General features: G+C 42.2%; 2 protein-coding genes across 4 annotated transcripts; both read left to right on the forward strand.

The window, feature by feature from the left end:
- Positions 1 to 152: 152 nt before the first annotated feature.
- LOC133823939 (uncharacterized) lies at positions 153 to 19,011 on the forward strand. Of its 3 annotated transcripts, none has more exons than XM_062256792.1 (4): positions 153 to 627; positions 990 to 1,157; positions 1,235 to 1,594; positions 18,497 to 19,011. In XM_062256792.1, the coding sequence occupies exons 1-4, from the start codon at positions 403 to 405 to the stop codon at positions 18,665 to 18,667; spliced, it is 924 nt and encodes a 307-aa protein (XP_062112776.1). In that variant the 5' UTR covers positions 153 to 402; the 3' UTR covers positions 18,668 to 19,011. The 3 variants fall into 3 exon arrangements, with proteins under 3 accessions (XP_062112776.1, XP_062112777.1, XP_062112775.1); XM_062256793.1 differs by lacking the exon at positions 18,497 to 19,011 and adding an exon at positions 13,257 to 13,731; XM_062256791.1 differs by lacking the exon at positions 18,497 to 19,011 and having other exon boundaries at positions 1,235 to 2,370.
- Positions 19,012 to 20,237: 1,226 nt separating this feature from the next.
- On the forward strand, positions 20,238 to 22,335 carry LOC133825623 (uncharacterized mitochondrial protein AtMg00810-like). Its single transcript, XM_062258538.1, has 3 exons — positions 20,238 to 20,342; positions 21,008 to 21,939; positions 22,281 to 22,335. The coding sequence occupies exons 1-3, from the start codon at positions 20,238 to 20,240 to the stop codon at positions 22,333 to 22,335; spliced, it is 1,092 nt and encodes a 363-aa protein (XP_062114522.1).
- Positions 22,336 to 23,980: the final 1,645 nt, after the last annotated feature.

Consider the following 23,980-nt stretch of genomic DNA (forward strand, 5'->3'; position numbering starts at 1 on the left):
TAAATAATTAAAATTAGATTTTAAAATAAAAAAGAAATTAAATTGATTTTAAAATAATTTTTTTAATTAAACATATATATTTTTAATTCTAAATGTAATTTAAATTAAACCTAAAAGCAAAATTAAATATACAACCTAAACTTAACAACAACAACAAAAAAAAAAGCAAACTCCTACTAAAAAAACAAAGTCAAAATTGGATGTGGGCATTACTTTCTTCTTCTGCTGTTGGCATCACTTTCCTCCTTTTATTGTGATCTCACCCCATCGTCCACTCAATGCCGAAGTCAAAACCTATAATGAGGTCGCCATTGGAAGGAATCATGGGCCATGGGTGAAGTTTCCCTTGCTTTGGGACAGATCTGGGCTTAGTTGGTTGAGGTTGTGAGTGGGCCACTATGTATGTCATGGATTCACAAAGGGCAATGGCAACAAAGGACTGATGGAGGGAGATATCGGACAGAGTTCTCATCTTCACAGTCGGAGCTTGGACGAGGCTTAGGTAATGTCGTGAATGGAGCTTGGACGAGGTCGAGAACGGACGATGAGCAAGAAGACTGGAGGTGTTGGGTCAATGATGGGCAATGGCGGATCTGGGCCTCTTTTCCTGTTCTTAGTTCAGTAAAGGTTTAAGTTTTTTATTCCTCCATTGGTTTTTGTTTTTAATACATATGGTTTGATGCTTGAGGACAAAGAACAAACCAATGTTTGAGTTTTGATTTTAATTTTGAAATGTGATTAGAAATCTAGGTTAATATATTAGATTTATAGGCTTATTCTGTTTTGTATTTCTCTTTTGTTATTTTTATTTATTAGTTTGTTACGATATTATTGGTCTTATGCTGACCTTTACTAGTTAGTTATGATCTTTATTATCTTTCAGCTTATTACTTTGTTATATATAGCCCTTAGTTACTAGATTGTATGTCATTCAATTCAGATTAATAAAAACTTTTTCTTCTTTCACTCATTCCGTGTTATGGTATCAGATCCCGGAAGATAAGCTTCCCCGACGATCCGACTTCTTCTCCAATCCTCTTCCTGCTTGCCGTACTTCCTTCTCCGACAACGCAGCGTTTTTCGATTCTTCCGAACCTGTGTTTCGTTTGGTTCCATTCATCTCGATTCAACCAGTTTCTCAAGATCTTCTTGCACTGGTTTTCTCATCTGCTCTCTATTTCTTGATCTCTTTTATTCGATTTTTCTTGTCTTTTCAGTTGTTTTCACTATACAGAATATGTCGACTAGTGGCCTTCCTCCATCATCAACTTTCGTGGTCGATGACAATGTCTCCTCAACTGTGGATGAATCACAGAATCCAACTGGACAACCTAACCAGAATTCTCAAACTACTCACTCATTACAATCTCTTGAAGATCCAGCTGACCCTTATTACCTTCATCACGCTGACAACCCTGGCAACGTTTTGGTCTCTCAATATCTCACAGGTCAAAACAACTATCCTTCTTGGAGCAGAGCAATGAAGCTCTCAATATCAGTCAAGAACAAAATGGGGTTTCTCAATACATCTATTCCTAAGCCTTCATCCACAGATGTGTCTCTCTACAACGCTTGGGTTCATAACAACAACATGGTAATTTCTTGGATCCTTAACTCTGTTTCTAAAGAAATTTTAGCGAGTATCCTATATGATGAATCTGCAGCAGAAATTTGGCAAGATCTTAAAGTTAGGTTTCAGCATCAAAACAGACCACACATATTCAATCTAAGGAAAGAATTAATGAATCTTGTACGCCCTGATTTTCCCACAGGCTGATTAGCGAGTTGAGGTACGGCCTAATCATGATTACCATGAGGACGTCCCCAAGACCGGAGCTGCCATCGTACGATCCTACCTCCTTGGCTGGAGGTAACCTAAGGGTTCGCCAAGATTACTTGAGGACTGAGTGTGGACTCTGAATGCCGCAGGTCGAGGGAAGCATCCAGCTCGTGGTACGAGCTGGAGTTGGAGGCTGTGACCTTTTATAAAATCAACCACGCAAGATAAACGTGCATATATCAGACATCACGTGTCTGATATGTCCCTGACTTCTCGGATACGCAGCAGGAATGTGCGCATTCAGACACCCACGACTGGGTTGGGCCGTGCGGCCCATTATCCCCTTACCTATTGATTTGACCACACTTATGTGTCAGGTTTAGGAATAAATCATGAATGTCTCAGAGTTGACATGATAGGTAAGAAGGTCACGGGATGACCTTCTTACCAACTTCCAGGTGCCTTCTCCTATAAATATGGAGACCTTGGGAGTTAATAGGGGTTGGATTCTATATTGTAAGAAATATCCTGTAAAAGAATACCCAGTATATAGCAATAATATTGACTAGTGGAGTAGAAGGATTTTAACCTTTGAACCACTTAAAAAACGTATTTGGTGTCACCATCTCATTTCCAAGATCATTCATCTATTTCGGTTCAACACAAGCACTAATCCCTTTCTCTTCTTTTCTTAATTATCTGTTGGCGAAGAACTGCGTCAACAGTTTGGTGCTTTCATTGAGAGCAAGTTCGATTAGTGCTGTCGCAAACATCCAACTATGGTGACTACTCGATCCAGGCACGGTAACGAGACAGAACAGCATGGGCAGGAGGCTCATCATATTGCCATCCCTGGTGAACAAATTCTTGAAGTCCAACAGCGGCCAGGCAAACAGCTGGCGGGCCAAGACGACACTGGAAGTTCGGCGCCTCGGCCACCTAATCCGAACCCATGTTATTACACTACGGTGGAGATGGAGAATGCTCAGCTGAGGAGCCAGCTAGCAATAGCTAACCAGCAGATCAAGGATGTGCTGGCTCGACTACCCCCTCTCACAACCGACGCTAACGTCGGAGAGAGGCAAGGCGAGGCTCCTAAGTCTCGCCGGGGTAATCGGTCTAGGCATAGCCGCTCGGACAGACGTCCGACAGCCAACTCCATTCCTTCATCGCACCGTCGAGAGGCAAACTTCAGAGAAGTGCCTAGAGCCGGACAACAGCAGTACAGCCGCTCGGTCAGAACTTCGACTCCTAGCTCCCAACTAGCCTCGAGCGCGCCCAAGGCAGCTCGAGGAAATTCCAGAAGGAGGTCCGGGGAGGGTTCACAGCGTCAACCCGTCCCCAACAGCCGTCCTGCACCTCGTCCAGATCGCCAGGCGCGGGACCCGCAGGTTGGCAGGGCCGAGAGGCCCCCACCTAACCTCATCCGTCCTAACGAAACCAGGATCGCCTCTTCGGTCAGGCATCCTCCATCTCCTCCTCGGCCCATCCGAGATATTCCAGCCTACGGAAGTAGCAGGAAAAACTCGCCATCAGCCGGACCTTCCCGACGGAGCAGGGCGCTGAGAGAAAGCCCAGATCCTCACCACCAAAGGTGGACCCCGAGCCTATCTAACAGGAGCTACTGGACTAGAAGTCGCCGGAGCGACCTCTCTGGCGGAGACCTGCGTCAGCGTCTAAGTTTGGCACAAAGTCCACAAGCCACCCAAGGGGGCGACCTGCGAGATTGACTTAACTCTCATAAAGGGGAGCCAGCAGGAGGCGACAACCATGCTCGCTCAGGGGGGGCCCTGTCCGAAGCACGTAACGGCGGGAATGCCCCAAATAACCTATCTCAAGATAGGAGGGGCAATAACCCACCAAATATGTACAATGGATCTGGAGCACAGCCCCGGAATAACCAAGGACATCAGAACCAAACCCTCGAGCGCCTGGCCCAGATGGAGGAGCTGATGAGGAAGCTCCTGTCGGAGAAAGAGAAAGATGAGTACGATTCGGGGGACGAGATGGAGCTCTTCGCCCCCAGCATAGCAGCAACGGCGTACCCACCTGGTTTTCGTATGCCGCACCTGTCCAAGTTCAATGGGAACGGAGACCCGTCGGATCACCTGGGGATGTTTAACACCCTGATGATGGCCCACAACATTGGCCCCGAGCTGAGATGTTTGATATTCCCTTCCACACTGACTGGACCAGCCAGGCAGTGGTTCAAGCAAGGCAAAAGACAGTCAATCAGCTCTTGGAAAACTTTCTCAGCTGATTTCAAAAGGGCATTCCGAGCCTCCCAGGCTGCCCACGTTCAGGCCGACTCTCTGTCTAACGTGAGGCAGTAGCCCGGCGAAACCCTGAAGGCTTACCTGAGCAGGTTTGCGAACGTCGCTGCTCAGGCCAGAGATGTGGATGACAGCTCCAAGCTCATGGCCATGAGGACTGGAATCCTCATGGGAGGAGAGCTCTGGAAGGATATACAAAGGAAGGGAGTTAGCTCGGTTAACCAGTTCCTTAACAGGGCTCAGGAATGGATTAACTTGGAGGAGGCTGAAGCCTCAGCTACAGGAACCGGCCAGGTCCCTGAGCAGCCTGCTGGAGTGGGGACGGAGGTCGTGGCGGCAACCCAAAACGTCACACAGAATAACCAACTCGGTGGAGGCAAAAGAAAGGGGAATGGCGAGGGCAGCCAGCACGGCCAAAAGAAGAATAAGTCCATAGACAAGTTCAAGCCCGTTTATGCGACTTATACAGAGCTCCTAGCTAATTCTACTCGCCTCCCCTGGAAGAGGCCCGAGCCGTTGAAGCACCAAAAGGGGAAGAGAGACACCTCCAAGTTTTGCCGCTTTCACAACGATGTTGGCCACAATACTGATGAATGTAGGCATTTAAAAGATGAGATCGAGACTCTCATCCGAGCCGGCCCCTTGGCTCAGTACGCGCGGAACAGGGTCCCAACAAGTCGACCTGCTCCAGAAGTCCCGGCCAGTCAGCCCGGGTCTCGGGTAGATCAGGACGTCCCTCCTCCCGTGATAGGAGGGGAGATATCCACCATCTCTGGAGGTCCGCATATGGCTGGCACGAGCAGGGGTGCCCAGAAGAGGTACGTAAATGAAATCAAAGCGCATAATGGAGTAGAGTTCGTCCCGGAGCAGCGTCTGCCAAAGCAGCAGTGATTGGAGAGATAACCAATTATTTTCACTGAAGAAGATGCGGGACATGTCCAGTTCTCGCACAATGACCCTCTGGTCGTGGCGGTTCAGCTCGCCAATCGGAGGGTTAGGAGGGTGCTGATCGACAACGGAAGCTCCATAAACCTCCTATTCCGGTCCACATTAGAGAAGATGGGTTTGACTATCGCCGAGCTGAAGGCGACCTCCATGATGTTGTATGGTTTTTCGGGAGAAGGATCAGCGGCCATAAGGATGATCGAGCTGGTGATCACCCTAGGAGAAGGACCTCGGACAGTCTCCAAACTCCTCGAGTTCGTGGTCATCGACTGTTGTGCTGCATACAACGCAATTTTGGGACGACCTACGCTCATAGCTTTTGAGGCCGTCACTTCCATTCGCCACCTCGCGATGAAGTTCCCTACCTCCACGGGAATATGCACTGTCCATGGCGATCAGCTCGCTGCCAGGGAATGCTACAGCATTTCCATGAAGGGAAAATCTAAACCCGGGCAGCTGGCAATGGCCATCCAAGGTGGTGAAGAGGAATCTCAGGAACCCTTAGCTGATCCTGAGATTGAAAAACCTCAAAGCGCCGAAGGGGAAAATATCGTCTTAAGTGAGGATATCGACCCCCGAATAGGCGAGGACAGATCCGAGCTCCAGGCTATTGAGGAGCTCGAAGAAGTAAGCATCGATACGCAGAACCCGTCACGGATGGTCAAGCTCGAAAAAAACCTCTGTAGCGAGAGGAAAGCAGAGCTGATCAAATTTCTGCGGGATAACCTGGATGTGTTTGCGTGGTCACACGAGGACATGGTGGGAATCAGACCGAGTGTCATCATGCACACACTTCATCTGGATAAAAGCGTTCCTGCAAAGTCCGAGAAGCAGAGACGCCTAGGAACAACCCGGGCTGAAGCCTTAGAGGAAGAAGTAGCCTGGCTCAAGAAATGCGGCTTTATCCGTGAAGCCAAGTTTCCAATTTGGGTCGCCAACCCCGTGCTGGTCCCGAAGCCCAACGGGAAGTGGCGGACCTGCATCGACTTCTCTGACCTGAATAAAGCCTGCCCTAAGGATTGTTTTCCATTGCCAAGGATAGACCAGTTGGTGGATGCCACGGCGGGGCACGAGCTCATGTCCTTTATGGACGCGTACTCAGGCTACAATCAGATCGCCATGAATCTGACAGACCAAGAACACACCAGCTTCATGACCTCGAATAACGTTTATTGTTACAAGGTCATGTCGTTCGGGCTGAAGAACGTCGGTGCTACCTATCAGAGGTTGGTGAATAGAATGTTCGCAGACCAGATCGGAAAAACACATGGAAGTGTACGTTGATGACATGCTAGTCAAGTCAAAGACTGCTGATAACCATGTTTCTGACCTGGAAGAATGCTTCAAGATACTACGAGAGTATGGCATGAGGCTTAATCCACAGAAGTGCACTTTTGGAGTCGCGTCGAGAAAATTCGTGGGTTTCATCGTCAATACCCGGGGAATCATGGAAAACCCCGACAAGATCAGATCATTGCTCGAGCTTCCCTCACCTAGGTCGCGCAAAGATGTCCAAGGCCTGACAGGAAGGGTGGCAGCCCTCAACCGGTTTATTTTGAAGTCCACCGATAAGTCCTTGCCATTCTACAACCTGCTCCGAGGAAATAAGAAGTTCGAATGGATAGAAGAGTGCAAAAGCACTTTCCTCGACCTGAAGGCACATCTGGCCGAGCCACCCGTACTATCCAAACCAAAAGCAGGAGAGCCTCTTTTCCTCTACCTAGCTGTCACGGAGGATGCAGCCAGTGCCGTATTAGTTCGGGAAGAAGATCGGGTTCAGAAACCAGTCTACTACATCAGCAAGAGACTTCTCGGAGCTGAATCTCGGTACCCGTTGATGGAGAAATTGGCGTTCTGCCTTATCATGGCCTCGCGAAAGCTCAGGCCGTACTTCCAGTCCCACTCAATACACATCATGACCGATCAACCTTTAAGGCAGGTTTTGCAAAAACCTGAAGCATCAGAACGCTTGTTAAAGTGGGCTATCGAACTCAGTCAATTCGAGATTTTATACACCCCATGAACTGCTATAAAAAGTCAGGCCCTAGCCGATTTTGTAGCAGAGTGTACAGGATTCCGGGAGGATCCTGCAGAGGACTCACCCCAGGTCACCTCGTCCCAGGCATCGTGGAGGATCTTCGTGGATGGTTCATCCAACGAGAACAGCTCCGGAGCTGGAATCATTTTGATATCCCCGAGGGACATAGATTCCACTCGGCGTTGAGATTCGGATTCAAGGCCTCCAACAACGAGGCCGAATACAAAGCGCCGGGATGAGGATAGCCCAGGAGCTGAAGGCGAGCTCCGTCCAGTGCTTCAGTGACTCCCAGCTCATGGTAGACCAAGTTCTGGGCGAATATCAAGCACGGGGACCTAAGATGGCTGCCTACCTAGCAAAGGTAAAAGTGGAACTGTCCGCGTTTGGGCGAGGCACGATCGAGCAGATACCTTGGGAGCAGAATGCTAATGCAGACGCTCTTGCCAAGCTCGCCACCTCCGGGGAGACGGAGACCTTGGGGTTAGTGCCAATATAATTCTTGGAGAAACCAAGTATAGAGGAAGTCAGGACGGAGGTCGAGATGATCGACGCCAGGCCGACCTGGATGACTCCCATCCTTGAGTATCTCATCGAGGGAAGGCTACCTGAAGGGCGTAATGATGCGCGGCGAGTTCTGTATCAAGCTCCCAGGTACACTATTGTAGATGGGGTGTTATATCGACGTGGGCACTCCCTACCTCTCCTACGGTGTGTTCTTCCAGACGGAGCAAAGGCCATTCTGCAGGAAGTGCATGAGGGTTTTTGCAAAGATCACACTGGGGGGCAAAGCTTGGCCTTAAAGGTCCTGAGGCAAGGTTATTACTGGCCAACTCTGTCCAAAGACTCAATCTCATACGTGAAGAAGTGCGACAAGTGTCAACGATTCGCCACAGTTGCCCGAGCTCCCCCAGTAGAGCTAAAGATGATCTCGTCCCCATGGCCGTTTGCAGTTTGGGGGATCGACTTGGTTGGCGCCCTCCTTACTGGAAAAGGCGGGGTCCGTTACGCCATGGTGGCCATCGACTACTTTACGAAGTGGGCTGAGGTAGAACCTCTGGCAATGATAACTTCCAAAAAAGTCCTTGACTTCATGGTTAAAAGCATTATCTGCCGATTTGGGCTGCCCAAGAAGATCGTTTCCGACAATGGGACTCAGTTCGACAGCGACCTGTTTACCGAATTTTGCAAAAGGTACGGAATTGTGAAAAGTTTCTCCTCCATGGCCTATCCTCAGGCGAACGGCCAGGTCGAGGTTGTCAACAAGACTCTCAAGGCGAGCCTCAAGAAGAGACTAGATGAAGCGAAGGGGGTCTGGCCAAAACAGCTCCCCCAGGTCCTGTGGGCATACCGGACCTCGCATCGGACTCCTACGGGTCATACTCCTTTTTCCCTGACCTTTGGGAGTGAGGCAGTCCTCCCCGTGGAGATTAAGGTACTTTCGTATAGGGTCCAGTCATATGACCAGGACCGCAACCACGAGCTACTGTGCGCTTCCCTTGACTTGGTTGATGAAAGACGAGAAGATTCGCAACTCCAGCTCACCCATTATAAGCAGAAGATCACTCGCTATTTCAACTCAAAAGTCAAGAATCGCGCCTTTAACGTTGGCGACCTGGTCCTCAGGAGAGTTTTCTTGGCCAGTAAGGATGCCAAAGATGGAGTCTTGGGACCGAACTGGGAAGAGCCATATCAAGTCATCGAGGTCATTAAGGAGGGAACTTATAAGTTAGCTTGTCTTGATGGAGGGGCAGTTCCACAGACTTGGAACGCCATCCATTTGAAGAAATATTATCAATGATTCACTTGTAAGGCCTGAAAGGCCATTTTTTATGTATTAAGCAATGAGAATTAACTTTTTGTTTATATTTGTACATGTTTTCAAGTGTAATCTAAAGTAACCACGAAAGACCATTTCCCAGTTACTTGGGGGGCATATGGTACCTTGATATAACCAGGTCGCCTTAATGACTTAGAAGTTGATTCATTTCGATTGATCGTTGTTTTTCTTAAAAAACGCGAGATATTGATAAGGATTAACGCGAACTAAGTCCTATCCTGGATCTAACCAGGTCGCCTTAAAACTTAGAAGTTAATTTAAATCGGTTGATTGTTGCTTTTCTTAAAGAGCACGAGATATTGATAAAAGTTAACACGGACTAAGTTTTCAAATTAAGTTCCTGGATATAACCAGGTCATAAAACTTAGAAGTTGACTTAAATCAATTGATTGTTGCTTTTTTTTAAAGAGCACGAGATATTGATAAAAGTTAACACGAACTAAGTTTTCAAATTAAGTTCCTGGATACAACCAGGTCATAAAACTTAGAAGTTGACTTAAATCAATTGATTGTTGTTTTTTTTTTAAGAGCACGAGGTATTGATAAAAGTTAACATGAACTAAGTTTTCAAATTAAGTTCCTGGATACAACCAGGTCATAAAACTTGGAAGTTAATTTAAATCGATTGATTGTTGTTCTTCCTAAAGAGCACGAGATATTGATAAAAATTAACACGAACTAAGTTTTTTCAAAATAGTAACTAAAGTGCGCAAAGACAAGGAAATAAGTCAATTAAAAATAAAATTGATAAATTGATTGTCTCGAGGTGGAAACATCTCGTGCATAAGTTACACAAAAAATATATATATAAAGGAGTGGGAGCAAAAAAGGAAGGCCCTAAGCTCCACCAAGCTGCCCCGTGGAGGTCGCCGTCTCGCCCTTCTGCTCAGCTACGCTGGAGACTTCCCTGGCCTCGGAAGGTGCCTCTTTCTCGAGGCGAGCTTTAAACCCTTCTAGCAAAGGCTCCCAGACTTCCGCTGCTAAGAAGGAGAAATCGCCATCCGGGTTGTAGGCTCAGCAGTTATAGAGCATGTCCTCCAGAGCGGTGCTGGAGGCTGCCTGCTCGGCTTCCAGGGCGGTTTTGGCTCCAGCCTTCGCTGTATCCAGCTCCGCCCGCGCAGCGGCAAGGGTAGCCTCGGCCTTCGCAGCGTCTAGCTCCGCCCGCGCAGCGGCAAGGGCGGCCTTGGTTGCCTCGACCTCCTGAAGCTTGGGACGGGCTCCTTCCAGCTCGGCCTGCGTGGCCGCCAGGGCGTCCTTAACCACCTGATGCTCCCCCTGCAGCGGGAGGAATAGTTCCCACGACCTGGGCGGCTGCTCCTTCTCCTTGGCAGGAGACTTGGATAGGGTCCCGGCGCCTTTCTTCAGCATCCGGAGCTTCTTCATTCTGGGCCCAACGGCCCCAGCTGAGGAGTTCCCCCCAATGAGCGCAGCCCGCAGACTTTGTCCCCCGGACTGAGACATCTCTTCTGTCAAAACAAAGATATGGTTAGCGCACAAGTCAACATTCATGCAAAAACAAAAGCAAAGGAGAAATTCAAGTATATATAAATACTAAAAGGGAATCCTACCCCCCGAGCTAGAGGAAGAGCCTATGGTTACGTCCATCGGCCCCAGAGCTCCTGCGGGAGAATCTAAGTCGACTATTTCCCGAGCTGGTGCAAGTTCTAGATCCGACATGGGTTCCGGGCTAAATTCTTCTACATATTGCCTAAGTCCCAGAGCTACGGCACCCCTCCGGAGTGATGGCCATGACCGAAGGTTGGTCCCATACTCCTCAAATAGGATCGACCTAAAGGCTAGGGTGTTATCTACGACTACGGTACCCCTAGGGGCGGCTATCTTGGTAATCCAGCACGAGCTGGTCGACACAGTGGAGCAGGGTTGTATCCAGGTTCGGATCACATCGGTGGCATTGGACGATCTATTTGGGATTATACCTAGCTAGCCGGGGGTCAGCAGTGGCCCTATCTAAATTCCTAAACATGTAAGGGTTACCTTGGCCAGAAGGACCCGCAGCTGCTCCGAACTGGATCCTCTCCTCGTCCGTTCTCTGGGCGACCTCCAACGCCCGCTTCCTGTTCCTCATGAGGGGAACCTCGTCCTCCTCGTCCTCCTCATCTTCATCCCCTGCGACCTCCTCCACGATGATAGGCCTTGTATCGCGAGCTGGGGGAAGCGCCCGGGACCTCCTCAGGTTCAGAGTCTGACCTTCGGAGATCAGCTTACAGGCCAGCATCGTCTCGTCTGTCACGAGCAGACGATAATCCTTTTCACTGGGGGGCAAGTCCGCCAGTGTCTCGTACTTGGCCCCGAGGGTCATAGATTTCTCTGTCCTCGCGAAGTTTGCTGCAGAATTATCCTAAGTCAGAAACGGATAAAAGGGAAGCTAAACGATACTTAACTTACTAGCTAAGGTTGAAAATCACTTACGAGGACGATTGAAGTAGTGGAGCTCGCAGTTTCGGAACCCCGTCGACATAAAGAATTGATCTTTAAAGTCATTGGGGTGGCTGGGCAGCTCGATGACCGCAACCGTGTTGGGGAACTGGGCTAAGTAATAAAACCCGTCGCCTCGCCCCCGCTGCTCTGGGCTGGCCTTAAGGTAGAAGAAATACAGGATGTCCGCAGGAGTGGGGACCTCACACTCCTGTTTCAGAAACAAGTACCTTAACCCCGCCAGCAGACGGTAAGAGTTGAGGGGGAGCTGGAATGGGGCTAACCTCACGTAATTGAGGAAATCGGTGAAATACTGATCCAACGGGAGGAAGGCCTCCGCCTTGAAATGCTCGTCACTCCACGCCGAGAATGCCTCGTCGAGCAACGCGCAACTCCGTTCGCCCTCTGCGGGAGGTCGGGCTATCATAGATTCTCTCCCCAGCTCGATCTTGTGGGAGAGGAAGATCTTGTTTACCTTCGCCTGGTCGGTAATCTTTGAGACGATCCTCTCCGCCTCAAAGAACGCGTCAGGGGCCACCTCGAGCTCCTGTTCCACTGCTGGCCCGAAGTTGGGGATCGGGGATTCGGCCATCACCGCCTTTCCTTTGTCTTGCTAGGAGGCCGAGCTGCTGGCGGTCCTTTTTGGGGCATTCTTCTTCGGTGCCATCTGGTCGCCTAGCCAACTGATGGACCCAAAATGGGTGTGTTTAAAAATTTATAAATCGCAAGCGCACGAATCGTTCATATAGAATAGTGATCGTGTAAGCAAGGATGTCGAACCCAAAGGAGTTGTCTAAAATTGGAAAGAGAACTATTTTAAACCAAAATTAATAAATTCTAACCTAGCTCCAAAGATTGATGAGAATTTGTGACAATAAAATAAACTAAAAGATAATAATAAAGATATTAAAGACAATATATAAATATAAATTAATAATAGAAATCAAGATAGTAAAATAAGATTATTAAGGATTAAAATCCACAAAATATAAGTTCAACAATATTTATAAGTACATTGATTCCCAAGTTTTAGTGATAGTTAAAATAAATCAAACTATCATTTTCTAAATAGATTTATAATTTTAAGCACAAATTATTTCTAAAATGATAGGATTTTTCTTCACTTTTCAAAATTATAATTTCAAAGCATTTAGTGTAAATCAATCTAATGAAATAACAAATAAATCAATGAACATTATTTATAAGGCAAAACATAATATTTTTGCTCTAAGTATGGATGTGTACAATTTAATGACACATTTTACACAAAGAATATTATGTTTTTGCACTAATGAAGAACAAAGTATAAAAATGTGCTAACAATCCAAAATACATGATATTTAAGATGAAAGAAGATATTTGAAGAAGAAAATTCCATAAACTTTGTTGCACAAAATGGGAAATCAACATACAAAATAAATACTATCTAGTTACAAAATGTTTCATCATCACCTTAATAATCTTAAAAAGATTAGAAACACATAACTAGAATAGCAAATACACACTAAAAATTACAAACATAAATAGGAAAATTTGGAGGAGAAACCCCCAAATTTTTCCTCTAAATATACATAGAAAAAAAAATAAAAAGAAGAAGAAGATGAAGAGAATTGAGAGGTTTTGAATGTGTAGAAATTATGGTATATTAACCTCCCTAAAATGGACATCAAACTCCCTTATTTATAGCCAAAAAATGATAATTAAAATAATCAATTTAAATTAATTAAATTGATTAAATTAATTTAATTAATTATAATATGGTAAATATGGGTAAATTATAGGGTGTAATAATGATGTTTTGGGGTAAAATGTGTAGAAAGTGGGGTAAAAATATTAGTATTTTTTACAATAGGGGACAATGGTACTTTGTGGTATTTTTATGGGCTCAAGAAAATTGTTTTGTGGCTGTTGCATGGCTGTGTTGGCACCTGTGAAATGGCATGGCAGGGAGGTAGGCGGCAAGTGCTGAAGGAGAAATGGGCTAGCCTTGACTTGGGCCTTGGCTTCATGCATTCGGCTGGGTGATGAAGTAAGGAACCGAAGAAGCTGCTGGAGGGAAGCTTCAGTTAGTGATTGGAGGTGGCTGGGAAGGAAACGCTCATGTCTTGTTGGGGAGAAGGAAATGGTCATGTGAGACCATTATGGAAGCTGATGATGGTTGGAGAGCTTATGGGCTTCCCTGGGCCTTGCTTATGGCATTTCAAGAATGCCACTTTTTCTTTCTTTCTTTACTTTAAAAATGCCACCTTTCCTTTATTTTCTTTACTTTTCAAGAGCATAAATTCCCTACAAAATAAATATAAAATAAATTATAATACAATATTTTCAACTATAAAATAAATCAATTTAATTCTTTGAAAATATTAATTATAACTTAATTTATATTTTACATTTAAGTTTAATAATACAACATTTTTTTACCACTAACTTAACAATAATAATTCAAATAATTAACTACAACATTTTACAATAAAATAACTATAAAAACACACAAAAGTATATAAAATCATGATAAGACTAATAAATTTAAAATTACTTAAAAACTTAATAAATTACTTAAAAACTCAAGAATTAAGCAACAATTAGCACATAAAAAGTGGTAAAATAACTCTATTTTGTAGAGTTATCACGAACAAAAGAAAAGATTTCAGAAAAGGCGACCTAAGCATGAAGAAGAATCAAGTGTTCTTTGCACGAGCTGAGGTAAGCCCAGCCCGTGGAGAGTGAGACCACGCGGTTCTAAGAACACGCGCCTGTGCTCCCAACAGATCCCCGATTACTCAGAATTCGTGTGTCAGGAGGGTCAGTTTAGAATTTTGCCTTGGAGGGAAAGTTCCAATAAGCAAGAAAGGAAAAACCGTCTGTGAAGCGTGTCCCCTAAGCTACCCGGTTTTGCACCCAAAATACTGGATATTTTGAACCAGCATACCAAAAATCCTACCCCAAAATTTTCCCTAGAAAATGCATCCTATAAACCATGCTTCTAAATGGTTTTCTACTGCAAATATGCCCTAACCTAAAAGGCTTTCTCCCTTCATTCCCACAAAAAACCAGCAAAACCCTTGCATGCGGCTACAGTAAATATTTACCTAAGCTACAGTGAAAAATAATTTCAAAACATGCACAGTCAAGAGACTTACAAAATGTTTGAGTGGGAAGAGGATGAAGGAATCGCCTAGGTTGGGGCTTCGTCGAAGTGGGTGATTCCAAAGCTCCGCAGGAGTCTTTGCGCCTGAGTTTTTGGAACGCCGAAGATGGTAACCAAAAATAGAAAAAATGGGGGATTTTTTAGAGCAAGAAGAAGAGGAAAAATTCTGAGAAATTTCAAATGAAAGGGTGGCCCATGCGTAGGGTGGCCACCCCTTTTATATACATGAAGGGTCATGTGAAGAGGGCCGTTGGATTGCCCTGATATGGGATCCAAGGTCCTCCACTCGAAAAACGAAACGACGGCTGAGTATAGGCTAGGCCATTAAATGCGGTTCTCGGAAGACGTACCGTCACCAACCACGATGTTCCACGTATTCGTCACCTGCGTAGAATGTGGAATATGAAGACTTCAGGGGAAGCCTAAAAGCCCCTACTGTGGTCCTACACGACGTCGTGTACCACGAGCAGGGGCTTGGGGGGCAGATGTACGCCCTGATTTTCCCATGGGCTGATTAGCGAGCTGAGGTACAGCCTAATCATGATTACCATGAGGACGTCCCCAAGACCGGAGCTGCCATCGTACGATCCTACCTCCTTGGCTCGAGGTAACCTAAGGGTTCGCTAAGATTACTTGAGGACTGAGTATGGACTCTGAATGCCGCAGGTCGAGGGAAGCATCCAGCTCGTGGTACGAGCTGGAGTTGGAGGCTGTGACCTTTTATAAAGTCAACCACGCAAGATAAACGTGCATATATCAGACATCACGTGTCTGATATGTCTCTGACTTCTCGGACACGCAGCAGGAACGTGCGCATTTAGACACCCACGACTGGGTTGGGCCGTGCGACCCATTATCCCCTTACCTATTGCTTTGACCACACTTATGTGTCAGGTTTAGGAATAAATCATGAATGTCTCAGAGTTGACATGATAGGTAAGAAGGTCACGGGATGACCTTCTTACCAACTTCCAGGTGCCTTCTCCTATAAATATGGAGACCTTGGGAGTTAATAGGGGTTGGATTCTATATTATAAGAAATATCCTGTAAAAGAATACCCAGTATATAGCAATAATATTGACTAGTGGAGTAGAAGGATTTTAACCTTTGAACCACTTAAAAAAACGTATTTGGTGTCACCATCTCATTTCCAAGATCATTCATCTATTTCGGTTCAACACAAGCACTAATCCCTTTCTCTTCTTTTCTTAATTATCTGTTGGCGAAGAACCGCGTCAACAAATCTTAAGCAAGATGTGCAAATAGTGAGCATGTACTGTACAAGGCTGAAAACAATTTGGGAAGAACTTTCAAGTTATAAACCAAGTTGTACATGTAACAATTGTACGTGTGGTGGAGTTAAGAAATTACAGGAGCAATACCACATGGAGTACATCATGTCATTCCTCATGGGTCTCAAAGATTCATACTCCCAAATACGTAGAAACATCTTCTCATGGATCCACTTCCAGATCTTAGCAGAGCCTTTCATTTGGTTACCCAAGAAGAGAACCAGCGTGGAGATACCACATTTGAACCTACACCTTCCATGGCCTTTGCTCTTCAAAATAATAAGTCCTCATCTCAAAGATCTACCTCAGCTGCATCCAAACATTACCCTCCAAGAAAGAACCGACCTTTTTGCACTCATTGTAATGTTCTTGGACATTCAATTAAGAAATGTTACAAGCTACATGGTTACCCTCCTGGATATAACAAGCCAAAGGCACCTAAAGATGTTGTTGCAAATCAAGTTCAAACTAGTTAGGACATCAACCAACACAGCAATGATACTCCTACTCTTCTTCCTCAACTAACATCAACTCAGTATCAGCAGTTACTCAATCTTTTGGCTGCTCAAAATTCTGGTATGACTCCTTCAGAACACACCTCTTCAACATGTAGTGAAGGTATAATTTTATCCACTAATTCATCTCTTCCTTTTGTTGATTCATGGATTTTGGACTTTGGAGCAACACGACACATTTGCTCAAACACAAAAGCTTTTCAATTTATTTGTCTTATAAATCCAACTAAACTTATCTTACCAAATAATGAGATTTTATTAGTTCATCATAGTGGATTTGTTGCCCTTTCTACTAACCTTGTTCTTACTGATGTCCTTTATGTCCCTGTTTTCAGTACAATATTATATCAGTAAGTTCTTTAACAACACTTGGTTCCATTTCCCTTTGTTTCACTTCTGATTATTTCTATATACAGGATATGCTCAGCCAAAGGATGATTGGCACGGGTAAAACCAAAAATGGTCTCTACATATTGGATAAGCAATCATCTGAACATACTGTCCTTTCCATTTCAGCAGATACTTGGCATTCAAGATTAGGAAATTTATCTCATAAAAGATTAGATATGTTAAGTTTTACTTTACATTGTAACACTTCTTCTCTACACAAACATTCACCTTGTTATATCTGTCCAAAGGCAAAACAAAAGAAATTATCTTTTCCAAATAATAATCATTTTTCTGCTCATGTGTTTGATCTAGTTCATTGTGACATCTGGGGTCCCTATCATATACCATCCTACTACAATCATAAATATTTTATGACTTTAATGGATGATTGTTCTCGATTTACTTGGATCTATTTGCTTAAACAAAAATCTGATGCACTCATCATCATACCACAATTTTTATCTCTTATTCTAACTCAATTTAACAGTACTCTTAAGAGTTTTAGATCAGACAATGCCCCTGAATATGCATTCACTGACCTATTCTATCAAAAGGGAATCCTGCATCAATTTACTTATGTAGAGACCCTTGAACAAAATGCCATTGCAGAAAGAAAACATCAACATTTATTAAATGTTGCACGTGCATTTTATTTTCAAGCTGATTTGCCCATTAAGTTTTGGACTGACTGTGTATTGACTGTTGCCTACTTAATCAACAGAATTCCTACACCTTTTTTGAAGCATAAAACTCCTTTTGAAATTATGTACAATAAATCCCCTTAGTATAGCCATTTGAGAACTTTTGGCTGCTTAGTGTTTGCCTCTACTCTTACTACTCATAGAACAAAATTCGATTCTAGAGCACGTACTTACATTTTTATAGGATATCCGCAAGGTGTAAAAGGATATAGACTTTATGATTTAAATACTAAAGATTTTTTTTTATATCTAGAAATGTTATTTTTCATGAAAATATTTTTCCATTTAAGAAACTCAATGCATCTAATCTTCCCACTGATCCTTTTACTAATATTGTTTTACCCTCTACTGAAATTACTAACACTCCAATTACAGATTATGATATTTACAACAATCATGCTCCTTCTAACAATCATTTGCAGCATTTAGATGATCAACGCGATCTGCCTCTTGAAGAAAATAACAGCTCAGTTGATACTTTTGTTATTCCTTCGGACTCTACTTCTTTGGATACGCCTACTCCCACATCAAATGCCTCTCACACTCCTCTAAGGCGCTCCAATCGTGTCTCCAAGCCACCACGTTATCTTAGAGATTTTGAATGCCATTCCATACAGAAACTTACCTCCTCTGCTCCTTATCATATTCAAACTTTTATGTCTTTCTCTAACTTGTCTCATTCTCACAAGGCTTTTATTTGTGCAGTTTCCACTCATCCTGAACCACAATCTTATAAGCAAGTTGTCTTACAAGATTCCTGGGTTCGCGCTATGACAACTGAACTGCAATCTCTTCAAGCCAATAATACTTGGTCTATTGTGCCACTTTCACCTAACAAGAAACCAATTGGGTGTCGTTGGGTTTACAAAATCAAACTCAACAGTGATGGCTCTATTAAACATTATAAGGCCTGTTTGGTAACTCAAGGTTTATCCCAACAAGAAGGCTTAGACTTCTTTGACACTTTCTCACCAGTGGCAAAGATGGTCACACTCAAGCTTCTCTTTGCAATTTCAACTATTAAAAAGTGGCATACCTTACAACTAGATATAAATAACATTTTTCTAAATGGTGGCTTAAATGAGGATGTATATATGTCTCTTCCACAAGGTCTTAATGTTTCTCAATCTTCTTGTGCAGGTTCTCCTCTTGTTTGTAAGCTGCACAAATCCATTTATGGGCTTCAGCAATCCTCTAGGCAATGGTACAAGAAGTTATTTGATGCTCTCATTGCAGATGGGTTCCAACAATCACAAGCAAATTATACACTTTTCACTAGAGGCAAAGATAATACTTGCATCGCTCTCTTAGTCTATGTAACAACCTAAAATTACTAATAAGGCTTAAGGGCCTTGATTAGTGTGTCGAGAGGGCATAATTGGTTTATGTGTGATTTAAGTGATTTAATGTATGATTATGTGATCATCGTGCTTTATATGATTATATGGATATATGAAATGCATGATTATGAGTATTAGTATGCATGTAGATAATGTTTAGCTTATAGGAGCATATTTGTAATTTTGGCCCGTTGACGGCATAAATGTGATTATCTGCGATAAATTTTTGAGACCACATTATTATGTGAATATATTTGCAACATATGGCTCGAGACGGTCCTAGTAAGTGGTTTGGCGAAATAGTCACGGTGGGGATTTATACCCGGCTCGGGGGAGCCTGGGGATATTTTCAGGAATTTAGGAGATATATTGGAGATTATTAGACATTAGGTAAATAATTGGTGATTATTTGGATGACTGGATTTAAGTGGTAAATATTAGGGACACTTGAGGAACTAGTGGGAATTGGGAATAAATGACCATTCTACCCCTAGAATAAGTTAAAGGGTTATTTAATTTGGGAGGGTATAATGGTCATTTCCTAAAGTTAAAGATTTATTAAGCTTTTATGTTAGATTAAGGCAAAAGAATTGAGAAGAGTTTAGGAAAGAAAGAAGGAAAAAGAGGTTCAACTCTCTTCTCTCTCTCTCACACACGCATCCCTCTCTCTCTCTCTTGCTTCATTTGGATATTGAAGCTTAGCTTCAAGGTGGGAACACATTCTAAGCTTAGGCTGGGGGAAACTTTGAGGAAAATTGAAGGAGAATTCAGGTGGGTGATTGAGCTGTGATTTGAGGTAAAATTCTGAGCTTTCATCTCTGAATTTTACTAGGTTTATGTTAAGGAACTTTGAATATTTGAATGTATGAATTGGAGTGAGTTTTGGGTATTAAATTGGCTGAGTGTTGAGTGGTGAATTCTTCTGAGTTGGGGTATTGTTTTTGGTGCAATTGTTTAGGAGATTTATGTTTAAAGTAAATGGATTAAGATGTTGAGTTAGTAGTTGGTTTGGTGTTGAATTTGGGGAAGTTTTGAGGGAAAATTCTGGGTAGAATTTAGGTGTTCATGGCTGGAAGAAGAAGGAGGAAAACCCAGGTTTTCCCTGGGTTCACAGGGCGCGCCGCGACTTGCTTGGCCAAGTCGCGACCCGCCTCCCCTTTGGTGTGAGAGCTTGCTCCTTGACTTGGGGCAAGTCGCGACTAGCTGAGCCAAATCGCGACCCGCCTGGGAGTTTTGAGCTTAAAGGAGTTATTAGTGTTGTTAGGGCTCGAGGGTTCGAACCTAAGGGCTCGGGACAATTTCTACTGCCCGGTTTAGTAGAAATTGAGGTCTCGGAGGTTAGTGTTGTTCCCTAAGTATTTTATTTCTTATTGGAAGTTGATAGATATCGATAACTCTTGTGACTAGGTTTGTCGCCAAGGCTCGAGGCTAGGGATCGTGCTCAGAATCAGTTCACCTTCTCCGCTCAGAATCAAAGGTAAGAAAACTGCACCCGGTTATGTGACTATGTTGGGACTAAGAGTGCCCTATACTTGTATACAATGTTGTATGATGGTATTATGCCATGTGAGTATGAAATGAACGATCTAAGAGTGCCGGAATTAATATCGGCGCACAAGGACGTGGCTTGGCCACTAATAGCTGAGGTTAATAATATAATCATTGAGCTCGGCCTAAGGGAGCCAGATCAGTGGGATAAACAGAGGGTGCGGCCTAAGGGTGTCGACCCTGGATATTGTGTGATATGTTTACTGTTGTTAATATGATGATTATGGCATGCTTATTACCTGGATGATTGATTATTGATTTGTTGACTGATATCGCTGATTATGTGAACAATGTGGGCTACTGAGTGTCTGATTAATGATTTATGATGTATTTGATTACTGTCATTGATTATGCTCTATTATATGGTTTTCTTGCTGGGCCTTGGCTCACAGGTGCTACGTGGTGCAGGTAAAGACAAGGGTAAGCTGGACCAACCCTGAATTGGAGAGCTCTGGGGGCGGAATGTACATAGTCGGCTGCTCAGCCGCAACAGCCAAGGGATGATATAACCTAAAAGGCCTATTTTTCCATTAGAGTGGCTTGTGGTTGTATATAACCTTTGGAAATTTTGTAAATTGTTATTTAACCCTATTTTTGGGATCCCGTGTATCAAACGTTTATTTATATGAAAATTTATCTTTTATGACCAAAATATTTTAACCCTAGTTCAATAATAGTTTAGTGTCACATTTTCAACTAAACGACTTAATTAGCAAGTCTTGCACCTTTATAAAAACACACTATAACGGTCTTGGTTATCCAGGACGTTACAGTCTACGTTGATGATATTGTCCTCATCAGGCCCAACCTCAATGAGCTTCAGCGTTTTCAAGAGTCCCTTCATACCCAGTTCAAACTCAAGGCACTCGGCATGCTCAAATACTTCCTTGGTTTTGAAATTACTCGCTCAAAATCTGGTCTCTTCCTCTCTCAACGCCAGTACACACTTCAGTTACTTGAAGACACATGCTATCTTGGAAGTAAACCAGCAAAATCGCCAATGGACCCAAGGTTGAAGTTCACTGACCAGCAAGGTGACCTTCTTTCTGATCCTTCCCGGTATAGGAGACTTGTTGGCCGTCTTCTGTACTTGACCCTCTCCAGACCTGACATCACATACTCTATCCACACTCTTAGCCAATTCATGGCCACTCCACGTACAGAACATCTCCAAGCTATCCATCATCTTCTAAGATACCTCAAGGGTCGACCGGGTCAAGGACTTCTCTATTCCTCTTCTTCTTCACTTCATCTCAGGGGTTTTTCAGATTCAGATTGGGCTTCCTGCTCGGTTACTAGACGATCCACTACAGGTTTTTGCATCTTTTTAGGCGATTGTTTAGTTTCTTGGCGCACAAAGAAACTACCTACAATTTCTAAAAGCTCTACCAAAGCTAAATATCATGCCTTAGCTGCTACTGCCAGTGAGATTACATGGATTCAATACCTTCTCAAAGATCTTCAAATTCTCTCATCTACACCAGCCTTTATCTACTGTGATAACCAGTCAACTATTCACATAGCTAATAACCCTACTTTCCATGAGAGAACCAAGCATATTGAGCTTGATTGTCACTTTATTAGAGACAAAGTCAAGACCTGCTCCATTCGATTGATTCCTATCAGCAGCAACCTTTCAACTAGCTTACGCATTCACAAAGGCATTGCCTTTCACCACTCTTCATTCTCACGTTAGTAAGATGGATGTACATGATATATACAGTCCATCTAAAGGGGAGGAGAGGATATTAGATTTATATGCTTATTATGTTTTGTATTTCTCTTTTGTTATTTTTATTTATTAGTTTGTTACAATATTATTGGTCTTATGCTAACCTTTACTAGTTAGTTAGGATCTTTATTATCTTTCAACTTATTACTTTGTTATATATAACACTTAGTTACTAGATTGTATGTCATTCAATTAAGATTAATAAAAACATTTTTCTTCTTTCACTCATTCCATGTTAAAATATGATAATAAATCTAGGTTTCGATTTTATACTGTGATTTTTATTTTGAAATCTGGGTTGCAGTTGCAAGAGTCACATTGATGTTGATTTTGAGTTCATAGATATGTTAATGTTGTGATTTTAATTTTAATTTTGATTTTTGTTGATCTTTTGAGATTTTGGATTTTGTGTTTATGAATTTTGGATGTGTTATTTCTAATTTGGGATTTTTATGTTTTATGACTATAGATGAACAAGTTTATGGAAATTTTTGGGATGAATATAGTGGGAAATTAAAAAAGTTTAAATTTTATATTTATTTTTAATTTAGGATTGGTTTTATTTTGTTTTATAATTAAATTTTTTTTAATTTTAAAATCAATTTAATTTATTCAAGGGTATTTTTGTCATATTAAAAATTAGTTTAACCAAAATTAGACTCAATGTACTATTTTGCATTTTGTTCCATTTTGCAAAAAGCAATGTCCAAATTGTCATTTTCTAATACAGAGAGTCTGATAGATAATTTTTGTACAACACAGAATCCAAAATATTTTTTACCATATCTATTTTATGGCTTTTTATCCAAATTTATGTTTATGATTTTTTTTTCTTTATATTTTTGTATATTATCACCTCTTAATTAAGTTTCTTAAATTGGGAGATTAGTTTTGTAAAATCTAATCTATTTTTTTAATATTAATTTGATATTATATAACGATTTGTTTTATTTTATTTTATAATGTAACTAGAAAATAGAAACATACTTCGTGCAACATGTATACTATTTAAAGTTAAGTATATTTAAATAATTTTATATTTATTTAAATGATGTTTGAAAAAAAAAATAGTACATATGACTGCAGAAAATAATTAGAACTTGAACACAATATTAAAAATATAAGGAGTGCTATAAAGGGACATTGCACAACCTCCCTTTGAATCTTTTAGACAATTAATGATATTGCACAACCTCCCTTTGAATCCTTCAGACAATTAGTGACTGATTGACATATGTAAAATCAATTTGATTTTTTAAAGGATTTTTTTCATATATGGACAAAATAAGGTTGATTTTAATTTTTATAATGTTGAATAAAGTTTTTTTTACATAAATACGGAGATATGAAAATTTTAACAAAATTACGACTTCTTCCTTACCTAGGTGCCATCAACACAACATCAAACTCCATAAACGTTGCCCATCAAGCTACTCAAAACCAACGAAAATTAAATGTAGCAATCTAAAATCAATATAGTAAAGATATAGAATGAATGAGGGCAAAGAGATCACTAGAAAAACATTAAAAAAAACAAGGTACGTAAGAAATACAAATCCAAACCCACAGATTCATTGTTTGATATTTCGAAATTGAAGTGCCAATTTAATCCTACTAGTTGAAGGTTGATATAGCTAAATATATAAATTGTAAAATTGTTGAATATTTGATCTATTTATTTTTTTGTTATAATAGATTGTATCATCATTCAAGATAGTAAGTACAATTAAGAGGAATGAAATATCCAAACTAAAAAGTTTATCTTCTAACCAAAAAGCATGCTAAATCAATCTATGAGCTGCATTGTAAAATAATCAATGCAACTACATGAAAAATAGATGTTTTCAGAGCTTTAAACAAAATAAACTTAGTGAAAAAAAAACTATAAAAGTCCACAATCTTGAACTAAAGTCACATCAACATATTGATAAAAATATACATGTACATCAAACAAAAATGAATAAGTAAAAGAGTTATTCTATTATGAATGAAAAAGAAAAACCC

The sequence above is a fragment of the Humulus lupulus genome, chromosome 3, assembly GCF_963169125.1.
Source record: "Humulus lupulus chromosome 3, drHumLupu1.1, whole genome shotgun sequence".
Classification (NCBI taxonomy): Eukaryota; Viridiplantae; Streptophyta; class Magnoliopsida; order Rosales; family Cannabaceae; genus Humulus; species Humulus lupulus.